The sequence below is a fragment of the Eptatretus burgeri genome, chromosome 15 (genome assembly GCF_056783735.1).
Source record: "Eptatretus burgeri isolate ZD-2024b chromosome 15, Ebu_testis_v1, whole genome shotgun sequence".
Taxonomy (NCBI): Eukaryota; Metazoa; Chordata; class Myxini; order Myxiniformes; family Myxinidae; genus Eptatretus; species Eptatretus burgeri.
In genome coordinates this window covers 10,862,129-10,875,206 of record NC_140975.1, presented here as the reverse complement: position 1 = coordinate 10,875,206, position 13,078 = coordinate 10,862,129, and the positions used below count along the sequence as shown (strand labels likewise).

General features: G+C 39.9%; 1 protein-coding gene across 1 annotated transcript in view; it reads right to left on the bottom strand.

The window, feature by feature from the left end:
• LOC147011494 (solute carrier family 12 member 4-like) overlaps positions 1-13,078 on the bottom strand; it is a 271,136-nt gene that overhangs the window by 101,309 nt on the left and 156,749 nt on the right. Inside the window, exon 5 of the mRNA XM_085858008.1 lies at positions 7,256-7,402. Within this exon, the coding sequence (XP_085714134.1) occupies positions 7,256-7,402 (147 nt within the window). The remainder of the gene's footprint in view (positions 1-7,255; positions 7,403-13,078) is intronic.

Genomic DNA, 13,078 nt, shown 5'->3' with positions numbered 1-13,078 from the left:
AAGTTGTTTCCACAGGTGAGAGAAAAGGGGAACAAATGAGTGGAAGTGAACAGTGAGCCTGTAAACGTTCGCTCATTTCTTGCCTATTTGTCATCGATTCAGATGACTCAAACATATTCACCAATTCGCGGTACCTGAAGTAGCCAGATCGCCGTAAGTTTTTATTTTCATTTTTTTGTAGACACTGTTGAGGCTCGTATGACAGCTACTGCACATAATGTACAACAAGGGGAGCAGGAGGCAAGAGGAGTGGGAGAGGGAAGGACAAAACAGTGGGGAACAGAGACATTACATCTGTGGAAGGGAGAGGGATTGGGTGGGGAACACAGGGTAAACAAGATGGACATTACAGGGACTTTCAGGAAGGAAAGCAGGCAATTTGAAGGAGGTGGGTTTGGGGTTGATTAGCGGGGTTAGAAAAGATCGAGGTTTTGGATGGGGGAATATAAAAGATGGTGGTGAACAGCTGTTTTGAATACCTGGAGGGAAGAGTGAGATTGAAGAGAATGTGGTAGTTTGTTTCAAAGGCAGGAAAAAAGGGGAATGAAAGAGTGAAGGTGAGCAGTGATTCTTGATTTTAGTAGTTTTACCAGAAGGGGGTTGCTGACGGACTTTGAGCGTTCTGCGGAAACATTGGGGGGGTGGAGGACATCTCGCAGACAGAGTGGGGGGGGCAAGGCCAGAGAGGAGAGGGTAAAAGACAGAAAGACCACCGACCTGCCTGCAGTTAGATAGTGGAAGACCCAAAGACAGCCTCATCGTGGGAGATACCAATGATCCTAAATGTCTTAGTTTCCACAGCGTGAAGCTGAGAAAAATGAGAGGTGGGAGCACCTGCCCAGAGGGGAGAGCAGTACTCTATTAAGCTGCAGGGGAAAGCTTTGCATGTGGTCAGGAGCTCAGGTGGACCGAGGAAGGACTTTGTACAACTGAGAATGTCGAGTCGGCGACTGGCTTTGAAGGCAAGCTTGTTCCCGACGGTCCTTTCGGAGAGACATAGTGAAAGCATGAGATTTATCATGATTGAAAGACATGTTTCACATGTTGGACCAGTTTGTGGTTTTATCCAGATCTGCAGAGTGAAGAAGCTGCGGCTTGCCGGTCTGAGGGATGACAGATGGTCCAGCAGAGGGTAGAGTCATCAGCAAAGAGATAAAGAGGGTTTTCCAGAGAGTTTTCAGAGAGATCATTGATGAAAATATTCTGGGCAATGAGCTGGTGCAATACATTGTTTTGTTTTTTACGAGTTCTGATCATCATACACACTTCCTGTGGGGTTTGTGTGCAAGACGAGTAAATGCGGATTTTCATTCACTCTCACATATAATGTACACACTGTACTTACAATACAAGTTACGATATCATACGTGCACCCAATATTCACAGCTCATACTACAGGTAACACATCACTTCAATAACTGACGTCACACATCCACCTGTAAAAAGTTTCCTTCTGATTGTGAATCGGAATGGTGCCAATTATCAACATGTAAAAGCGATTGGCTTGAAAAAAATCCCAACTGAAAGGGAAGTTCCTTGCCAGTGAAAAGCACAACGTGAACTGCTAAGTCCAGCAACGAAAGCAGAGGCGTGTTACAGCATGATTTACAGTTACAGGAGATTAAAGAAGGGAAGGTAGTGGACTTGAACAGGAGAAGTGCAGTGTGACTGCCCCATATCAGGGAGATACCCCTGCTAAGTGTGGCAGACATGTTCATGTACTTGAACATTCATTGAGTGTCAAAGGAACACACACGGTTTGCCATCCCTCTTCCAGCAGTCGTTAGGGAATGATTTTGTAATTTCTTTAGTATGCCAGTGATAGCTCACCTACTCTTTGCAAATGACACCTTGGGATCTTTAACATCCACCGACTGTTGGCAGGTGGACACCAGTTTAACATCCATCAGAGGGACGGCACACACATTGATGATTCACCCTGCCTGTGAAACACTGGGATGATAGTTTATAGCTGGGTCGGGATTCAAACACAGGATAGACGGCTGAGAGGTGAGTATGTGTACCTCGAGGACACCAAACCCAGGATAGACAGCTTAGAGGCGAGTATGTGTACCTCTAGGCCACCAAACCCAGGATAGACGGCTTAGAGGTGAGTATGTGTACCTCTAGGCCACCAAACCCAGGATAGACGGCTTAGAGGTGAGTATGTGTACCTCTAGGCCACCAAACCCAGGATAGACGGCTTAGAGGTGAGTATGTGTACCTCTAGGCCACCAAACCCAGGATAGACGGCTTAGAGGTGAGTATGTGTACCTCGAGGCCACCAAACCCAGGATAGACGGCTTAGAGGTGAGTATGTGTACCTCGAGGCCACCAAACCCAGGATAGACGGCTTAGAGGTGAGTATGTGTACCTCTAGGCCACCAAACCCAGGATAGACGGCTTAGAGGTGAGTATGTGTACCTCGAGGCCACCAAACCCAGGATAGACGGCTTAGAGGTGAGTATGTGTACCTCGAGGCCACCAAACCCAGGATAGACGGCTTAGAGGTGAGTATGTGTACCTCTAGGCCACCAAACCCAGGATAGACGGCTTAGAGGTGACTATGTGTACCTCTAGGCCACCAAACCCAGGATAGACAGCTTAGAGGCAAGTATGTGTACCTCTAGGCCACCAAACCCAGGATAGACAGCTTAGAGGCAAGTATGTGTACCTCTAGGCCACCCTGTCAGCCCATTCTAGAGTGCGTGTGCGTGTGTGTGCATGTGTGCGTGCACACTCGCGTGTGCAGGTTTCAGAAAGTGGAACAGAGTCCTCCCAGGTCTCGAAATATCCACCTCCGTTTCAGTAAGGGCGGTCTCGATTCATGGACCAAGGTGTGAAGTTTTGTTCTCAAAGTTTTGTTCCGAGGAATCTTTTGAGGATTGTCACAGAGCCCTGCGCAGCTTCAAACTGTAGCTCATAGGTAGTAATATTCCCAGGAATGGTTTTTAAGATCTCTGTAAGGTTCTTTTCTTAATCATTCCCATTGCCCCAATTATCACTGGTAAAAATTTCGGATCTCTTCAGTTTCCAAGATCTTTTCACTTCATTTTTGAGATCTTGATATTTGGTCATTTTCTTAATTTCTTCCTTGTTTAGGCCAAAATCACTGGATACTGAAACCTCAATTAACAATGCCTTCTTCTCATTTTTGTCCCTCAGTACTATGTCCAGTTGCAATGCTTTGTTTTCTCTGTTCACACTCGATGGGATCATCAGGTTGTACCTGAGCAATGTTTCCTTGTTTTCAGTGATTACTTTAGGCTCATGGTTCCATGAGTTTTGTGGAACTGGGATATTGAGGCTTTGAAGATGTGCTGGTGGATTACTCTTGTTGCGTCTTTGTGTGTACAGCTGTTCTGACATGAGTTGTATACTTCCTGATAGGAGGTGGCTTGTAGTTTCTGTTTCTACCTTGCGGAACCTGCATATGTCAGATTGATTCCGTCCTGCCATTTTCTGAAAGCCATTCGTGTCGTGTCCTTGGTCTTGGGCATTTATGATTTGTTCCCCACCCCAGTTGAGCTGACCTCTTCTTAGCCATTCCAGTGATCCTTCTTTATCTGTCCCCAGTCTGTCAAGATCTTTGTTTTTTTTATACCTTCCTGCTCTTTTGTTGTTTTCCCAGTTGTCTGTGTACTGTATATCTGTTGATATTTTGTTCCACATTTTTATTTTGTATTTTTTGCTACCACTGGGGCTGCATTCGTTGTTGTTTTGGTTTTTTGTGTGACATCTTCCATTCGTATCTGTCTTTGGAATTTTTTTGCAGGGTGGGCTCGGGATACCTTCTCTGGTTTGTCATCTTCATGTTTGTACACAAATTGGATTCGGTAGTCTGTTGAACTTTTCACGTATTCAGCCAATCCTGCAGTTGTCATTCTGTGTACTTGGTTGAACTCCGTCAGGCCGCGACCTCCTTCTCATCTCGGTCGGTACATTCTTGGGGTGAACTGACTTTGTAAAAAAAAATTGTGGATGGTGAGGAGTTTCCTTGTTTTGATATCCAGTTTATTGATTTCTGATTGTGGCCAGTTAATTTTTCTGCAGCTGAATTGGAATACTGGTATAGCGAGTTGATTTATAGCTTTGATGTTGTTCCTTGGAGAAAGGTATGTTTTCAGGTCCATTCAACATTCTGAAACCACATATGTTGACACACACACACACACACACACACACACACACACACGCACGCACACACACACACACACACACACACACACACACACACACACACACACACACACACACACACACACTTTGAGACTGGCAGGTCTCTGTTTCACCAGCTGAAACCCACCCACATGTGGAGATAGCAGGCAACAACTTGCAGGACACGACTATATATACATATATGTAAAAACGGGAAGGTCCGTCTAAAAAGTAACGGGACTGAGCCTGCTGTGTGCTCCACTTACACAACTTGAATGAACTGGTTGCGTCACAGTGTTTCGCAACATTCCAGCAATATATAAGATTGGTGATGCTTGACTGAGCTCATTGTGTGATTTTTTTTTACAGGTCGTGCTTTACATGTTGTCTAGTCTGAGTCGTCGCGCTATGAGTCGTGAGCAGAGAGCCAATCTGAAGTTTCTTGCCAAGCTTGGCAAAACACCTTCCGAATCCTTCGCAATGCTGCAGCAAGTCTACGGGGAAGAAACGATGTCACGTACACGTGCATTTGAATGGCACAAGAGGTTCAAAGAGGGACGGGAGGAGGTTGAAGACGATCCACGGTCTGGAAGAACTTCAATGAGCAGAACGGCGGACAACATCGAGCGTGTGAAGCAGATGATGCGCGTAGATCGTCGACTCACGGTGAGGATGATTGCTGAATAACTTTCCATCAACAAGGACACTGTCTGGAGCATCATCACTGAAAATCTCGAAATGCGCAAGGTGTGCGCAAAGATCGTCCCCCAAGCTGTTGCCCGAGGACCTGAAACAGCAAAGTCACTGTCCGTCAAGACATTATCGAGCGCTTCGAGAACGATCCAGACCTGCTCGGGAAAGTCATTACTGGTGATGAATCGTGGATATTCGAATACGATCCAAAGACCAAATGGGAGAGTCGTCAGTGGAAAAGTCCGGCATCACCAATACCAAAGAAAGCAAGGATATCGACGTCGAAGGTCAAGGTGATGCTCATCGCATTTTTTGACATCAAGGGCATGGTCCACTTTGAGTTTCTCCCACAGGGTCAAACAGTGAATCAATACGTGTTCAAGGAGCTCCTCCGGCGCCTCATGAGATCAGTCCGGGACAAGAGGAGGGATCTGTGGGAGAAAAACGCCTGGGTGCTCCACCATGACAACACCCCTGCTCACAATGCCCTGAGCATCCGACAGTTTCTGGCGGAGAGGAACATGCCAAATCTGGAGCAACCTCCATATTCGCCAGACTTGGCCCCTTGTATTTTTTTTTTCCTTTTCCCCAAGCTCAAGGGGTTGATCAAGGGGACCCGATTTCCTGATGTGGAGGCCATCAAAAGGGCCATGACGACAGAGCTCTGGAGGATTCCAGAAGAAGCCTCTGGGGGTGCATCGAAGCGTGGAAGAAGGGGATGGACAAGTGTGTGAGACTGGAAGGAAACTATTTTGAAGGGGACAAGCTGTGATTTCAATATATTTTTTGGAATAAAATTTCTGTGAAGTCAGTCCCATTACTTTTTAGATGGACCTCGTGTGTATACACATACATACATACATACATATATATATATATATATATATATATATATATATATATATATATATATATAAATATATATACATATATATATATATATATATACATATATACATATATATATACACATATATATATATATATATATATATATATATATATATATATATATATATATATATATATATATATATATATATATATATATATATATATATATATATATATATATATATATATATATATATATATATATATATATATATATATATATATATATATATATATATATATATATATATATATATATATATATATATATATATATATATATATATATATATATATATATATATATATATATATATATATATATATATATATATATACATATATATATATATATATATATATATATATATATATATATATATATATATATATATATATATATATATATATATATATATATATATATATATATATATATATATATATATATATATATATATATATATATATATATATATATATATATATATATATATATATATATATATATATATATATATATATATATATATATATATATATATATATATATATATATATATATATATATATATATATATATATATATATATATATATATATATATATATATATATATATATATATATATATATATATATATATATATATATATATATATATATATATGTATATATATATATATATATATATATATATATATATATATATATATATATATATATATATATATATATATATATATATATATATATATATATATATATATATATATATATATATATATATATATATATATATATATATATATATATATATATATATATATATATGTATATGTATATATATATATATATATATATATATATATATATATATATATATATATATATATATATATATATATATATATATATATATATATATATATATATATATATATATATATATATATATATATATATATATATATATATATATATATATATATATATATATATATATATATATATATATATATATATATATATATATATATATATATATATATATATATATATATATATATATATATATATATATATATATATATATATATATATATATATATATATATATATATATATATATATATATATATATATATATATATATATATATATATATATATATATATATATATATATATATATATATATATATATATATATATATATATATATATATATATATATATATATATATATATATATATATATATATATATATATATATATATATATATATATATATATATATATATATATATATATATATATATATATGTATATATATATATATATATATATATATATATATAATATATACTGTATCATCATAATGGTGGATGTGTGGCCACTTGTGTGCAATAGAAGGGCTTATTTACAAGGTTTCCTGAAACCTTTTAACCCGGGCCTGTGCACTTACTGTATGTACATATGAATGGCACATGAGAAGTCTGAAAACTTACACAGCAGCAGCATATCATGACGATGATGAACGATTCCAGAACTCCAGCGGTGCCAACAATCCAAGTCATGCGCAGGAAGAGGATCACGCCAAAGATGTTTTGCAAACAAGGAAGGTAGACTCCCATGAGTGTCCCCATCTGCGGGGACTATAATTGACCATGGAAACGGGATGGGTGGGGAAGGAAGAAGCAAAGTAAGACACGAAGTAATGAAACTGCAAGAGTACCTGCTCAAGATTTATGAAACAGTTAATAAACATTCCTGGCAAACCCTCACAATAATAACAATGTCCCACGTAGAGTCATTCTTCTACCAGTGGTCTTCAAAGTGAGAAATATAAATCTGGCAGGAAGGATACTCGCTTGAGCTGTCTCACCTGGGTTTGAATCTCCACTATGCCATAAACTATCACCATGGTATTTCACATGCAAGGCAATACAACAGTGTGTGTGTGTGTGTGCGTGCGTGCGTGCGTGCGTGCGTGCGTGCGTGCGTGCGTGCGTGCGTGTGTGTGTGTGTGTGTGTGCAATTCCTCGAATGGACATTAAGCTGGAGGACCTAGCGCTAATAGCTGGTGGAAGTCTCTTTCAGGAAGAGTATTACAGGCATATATAGATGAAGCAGTGAATTGAAATAGAAAGTTACTCCTGTGACAAAATCTATAAGGGAGAAGGGAGGTAGTCAACTTTGGAGCAAATGAAAACCAGAAATGGCCAGACTTGTACCTAATTATCACCAGCAAAATCACCCTTTTGTGATATTTCAACCATAGATCCAATTGGAATATGAAAGTAGGCAAATAAGGTACAAGTTTACCCACAGGAGATGCAATACAAAAGACGATGCCTTTTAATAGACGGTTCATGCTGATAAATGATGGAGCCCGTGTCCCAAAACAGCCATGTTAATTTGCGAGTGTAAAATTGCATCGGACAGGCTGTCGGATGAGTGAAGCGAGTCACGCGTGATTGCGTTCGTAACAAAACCGTCTCCATCCCACTCACATCTGGTCGCTCACTCTGTCCCACTCGGCCTAGCCCGATCTCCAAAGTCCAAAGGCACAAAGATGAACCGACACATTAAATGCATAAGCTCGAGCCGTAGTTTTGGAAAAGCAAAGCAATCGTCAGGTCACCCTTGTGAAAAAAAAATTAAGTACTTGTATTGATAATGTGTGCAGGGGATGCGCAAAAAGCCATCTGATCTCCTTCCCAATAATCCTGATCTCGACTAAACTACACCCAGGCTAGTTTGACGACAAAAGTGCATGTGACACTCCCATCATGCCGCTCATTTAGCTTTTCCAGCAACAGATTGAAATATTTCATTCCATTCCATGGGGACCATACTCGATTTAGAGCATTGGTGCTGCCTAAGCAGTCTCCTTGACTATTGGGTACAATCCTGGACGGGGCGCCACTCCGACACAGGATACCAGCAAGCTGGCACTCATTTTTGCCGACCTCAGAAGGATGACAGGCAGAGTCAACCCCACCTGGTATTAATTCAACAGAAAAGAGGAGTTTGAACTCAGGATCCTCGGATCCCAAGCCCACCACCCCTAACCATGAAGCCAACACCAGGCATAGATTGAAATATACTGCTTGAGAACCTCACGGCATTGCTTGCAGAGCAAACATGTTGCCGAACGACGAGGCACATCCGTCCATCCAAACTCTCCAGAGGCAGGGAATGATTAACCTTGGATCTTCGATGAATTTAATTAACCTTCGAGTTGTTGCGTTGAAAAACCTCTGCTGATAAGGACGGGGCGAGGCAGGCCTAATTGTGAGCCACCGCTTTCCATCTCACAATCCAGATTTCCAAAAAGCACGTTTCAATAAACAATTGCGTTGACTTTGTTTAAAATCCCCCAAATCTGCAGCTGCAGCTTCGTCGTTGCCTACAAGGAAGACGAGCTCCGTACGATCATGGCAATGCATATGGCATCATCCGATGTTTAAAAAGGAAAAAGAAAAAGTAAAACCGTGTTGGAGGGAGGGCGGGGGGCTCCCGCACAAAGACCCTCATCGTGAGCCTTTTCGATCCTTGTGAACAGATGCTGTTTGACGCAGTCCGCAGTGCTGAGGTTCTGCCTTCATTGATATGCACCTCATCATGTCCTGCACTGTGTCTCATGATGGTGATGCATGTGCAACATAAATGATGCACTCCAATAATATATAAAAGAAAAGGTGGTTGGGGGAGGAAATCAGAAAGAGAAAAATGAAATTGATGAGAGAAACGAAGAGTACGAAGGAAGGGTGGCTCCGGATGATCGAGAAAGGGTGATAATAAGAGGAATCACATGTTCATACGAGCTTGCTAATTGATCACAACATCTCCCTTACTTTGATGTGGTTTATGGATTTTTATGAGCCTATAACTCAATGGTGAGAAGGGGGAAAGTAAGGTGGTGAAGAAATTGGGGAGGTTCAAAATGTCCTCGTAATTCATGGACAACTACACATAATATCTTCCAGTGTCTTTATTCTGGATCACGTCACAGCATGTGTGCTTCATGTATAAAGACATCATTTTAATGGTTTGGGAAAAAAAAATGTAAGGATTTCTAACAGCTTGGACCACATTTTTAATTGTTATTATACTGTGTTGATTTGCGAGAAGAAAATAAATATTCTTCTTCTGCTCGAGATGTGAATGATCAGGAAAAATAATTCACGGTAATGTAAAACAATGGCAAAGATTACTTTCAGACGCTTGTACACAACGTGTTGTTAGATTGTACCAAAATGGTTCGAAAACCTATCGCAGGGAAAAAATTTTTTTAATCATGAGCTGCACTATTTTACATGAAGTTGGGATCATCATGTACTCGACTCACTCTACATGTGCTGGACTCATCCATCATAAGCTGGACTCATCCATCATGAGCTGAAAAATTCCACATGCGGTTGGGATCATCATGAGCTGGACTCACTCTACATGAGCTGGACTCATCCATCATAAGCTGGACTCATCCATCATGAGCTGAAAAATTCTACATGAGGTTGGGATCATCATGTACTCGACTCACTCTACATGTGCTGGACTCATCCATCATGAGTTGAAAAATTCTACATGAGGTTGGGATCATCATGTGCTCGACTCACTCTATATGAGCTGGACTCATCCATCATGAGCTGAAAAATTGTACATGTGTTGGGATCATCATGTCCTCAACTCACTCCACATGAGCTGGACTCACTCTGCATGTGCTGGACTCACTCTACATGTGCTGGACTCATCCATCATGAGCTGATAATTTATACATGTGCTGGACTCATCCATCATGAGCTGAAAAATTCTACATGAGGTTGGGATCATCATGTACTCGACTCACTCTACATGTGCTGGACTCATCCATCATGAGTTGAAAAATTCTACATGAGGTTGGGATCATCATGTGCTCGACTCACTCTATATGAGCTGGACTCATCCATCATGAGCTGAAAAATTGTACATGTGTTGGGATCATCATGTCCTCAACTCACTCCACATGAGCTGGACTCACTCTGCATGTGCTGGACTCACTCTACATGTGCTGGACTCATCCATCATGAGCTGATAATTTATACATGTGCTGGACTCATCCATCATGAGCTGATAAATTATACATGTGCTGGACTCATCCATCATGAACTGGACTCATCCATCATGAGCTGATAAATTATACATGTGTTGGACTCGAGTGCTGGACTTGCTGTTCATGTGCTGGACTCGCTCTCCGTGTGCTGGACTCATGATGTGCTGAAAAATTAAACACGTGTTGGGATCATCATGTCCTCAACTCACTCCACATGAGCCGGAGACTCTACATGTGCTGGACTCACTCTACATGTGCTGGACTCACTCTACATGTGCTGGACTCATCCATCATGAGCTGATAAATTATACATGTGTTGGACTCGAGTTCTGGACTTGCTGTTCATGTGCTGAAAAATTAAACACGTGTTGAACTCCTCATGTGCTGGACTCATCAAGTGCTGACTCATCGTTGGATGAAAAATTGTACATGTGTTGGACTCATCGTGTGATAGATTCACTCACCGAGTGCTGGACACACTCTCTGGAGGCTGAAAAATTGTACGTGTTGGATTAATTTGCTGGACTCGCTGTTCATGTGCTGGACTCATTCTTCGTGTGTTGGATGTTCTCCACGTGATGCTCATCATGGGCTGAAAACTTTACAGTGTTGAAAAATTGTTTACATGTGCTGGACACATCATGTAATGGATATATCATGGGCTGAAATATTGCACAGTGGCCTGCAAAAGTATTCACCCCCTACTGATAATAATGCCACATTCAGATGAGTTAAGAATTATGCAGGAACAATTTTTCCAAATCAACTATTTTATTCATTACTGAAGAGATCAAACTAACTGTTATCGTTGGAAGAAGTTAACATGTCATAAATACCTGCAAAGAACACGTACACATCAAAATTCACTGGTTACAAAAGTATTCAGCCCATTAGTTCAGTAGTTGGTGGAAACACATTTTACAGCAATGACTGCTACGAGTGTTTGTGGGTCGATCTCTACCAGCTTTGCACACTGAGATGGTGAAATCTTTGCCCATTCTTCATGTGAAAATTTCTCCAGTTCTGCCAAGTTTAATGGAGATCATTGATGGATTGCAATCCTCAAGTCTCACCATAAATATTCAATTGGGTTCAAGTCAGGACTTTGACTGGGCCACTCAAGAACATTTATATTCTTCTTCTTCAGCCACTCCAGTGTGGGTTTAGCTTTGTGCTTCTGGTCATTGTCCTACTGCAATGTTAGTGCATTGTCCTACTGCATCTCCTACCCAGTTTCAGATTCATGTCTGACTCAAGCAGGTTTTCATCAAGGATTCTCCTGTACTTTGCACTGTCCATTGTCCATTGTCCCTTCTACCCTGACAAGCTTGCCAGTCCCTGCTGATGAAAAGCAGCCCCACAACATGATGCTGCCACCACATGCTTGACAGTCAGGATGGTGTTGACTGGGTGATGTGTAGTGTTGGGCTTGCACCAGATGTAGCGTTTTGAATTTAGACCAAAAGGCAAAATTTTTGTTTTGTCTGACCATAAAACGTTGTTCCACATTACTGCAGTATCATCAAGATGTTTTTTCACAAACTCCATGTGAGCTTTTAGATGCATCTTTTACAATAATGGCTTCTTTCTTGCCACCTGTCCGTAGAGACCAGCTTTGTGAAGGGAACGGGATCGTGTTGATTGATGAACACTGACCCCCCCCCCCCATCAAGGACATAGAGCCTTGCAGATCTTTCAAAGTCATTGTTGGATCTCCAATGACATCCCGAACCAGTTTCCTGCTTGCCCGGCTGCTAAGGGATAATTAGTGACTATGAAATCTGCTTGTAACCCTCTCCTGAATGGTGCTTCTCCCCCACTTTATGTCTGACATCTTTGGAAAGCTCCTTGGTCTTTGTGTTTGCCTTGATGGTTGACCAAGTGAGTTGCACCTTATAACTCCTTAGATAAGTGGGGGTGCTTAATTTTTAAGTTAAACCACTGATTACATACAGGCAAAACCTATTACACTTATTTTGTAACCTTTCAAACAAATTATTTGCTTCTGAAGTGATTGAGGGTTAATTATGGAAAGGATTTGAATATTTATGCAAATGAGAATCATCTCATTTTTATCTGTTATTCACATTTTATCTGCATTTTTGAGCTTTATCACTTTGGAATAGTTTGTGAAGACTCTATGTATTAAGTTTGATTTAAAAGCATCATGGAACTAGAGGGGGAGCACTCGGTAGAGTGCAAAACCTCCGCCGCCAATACTGCTGGGTCACTTAAG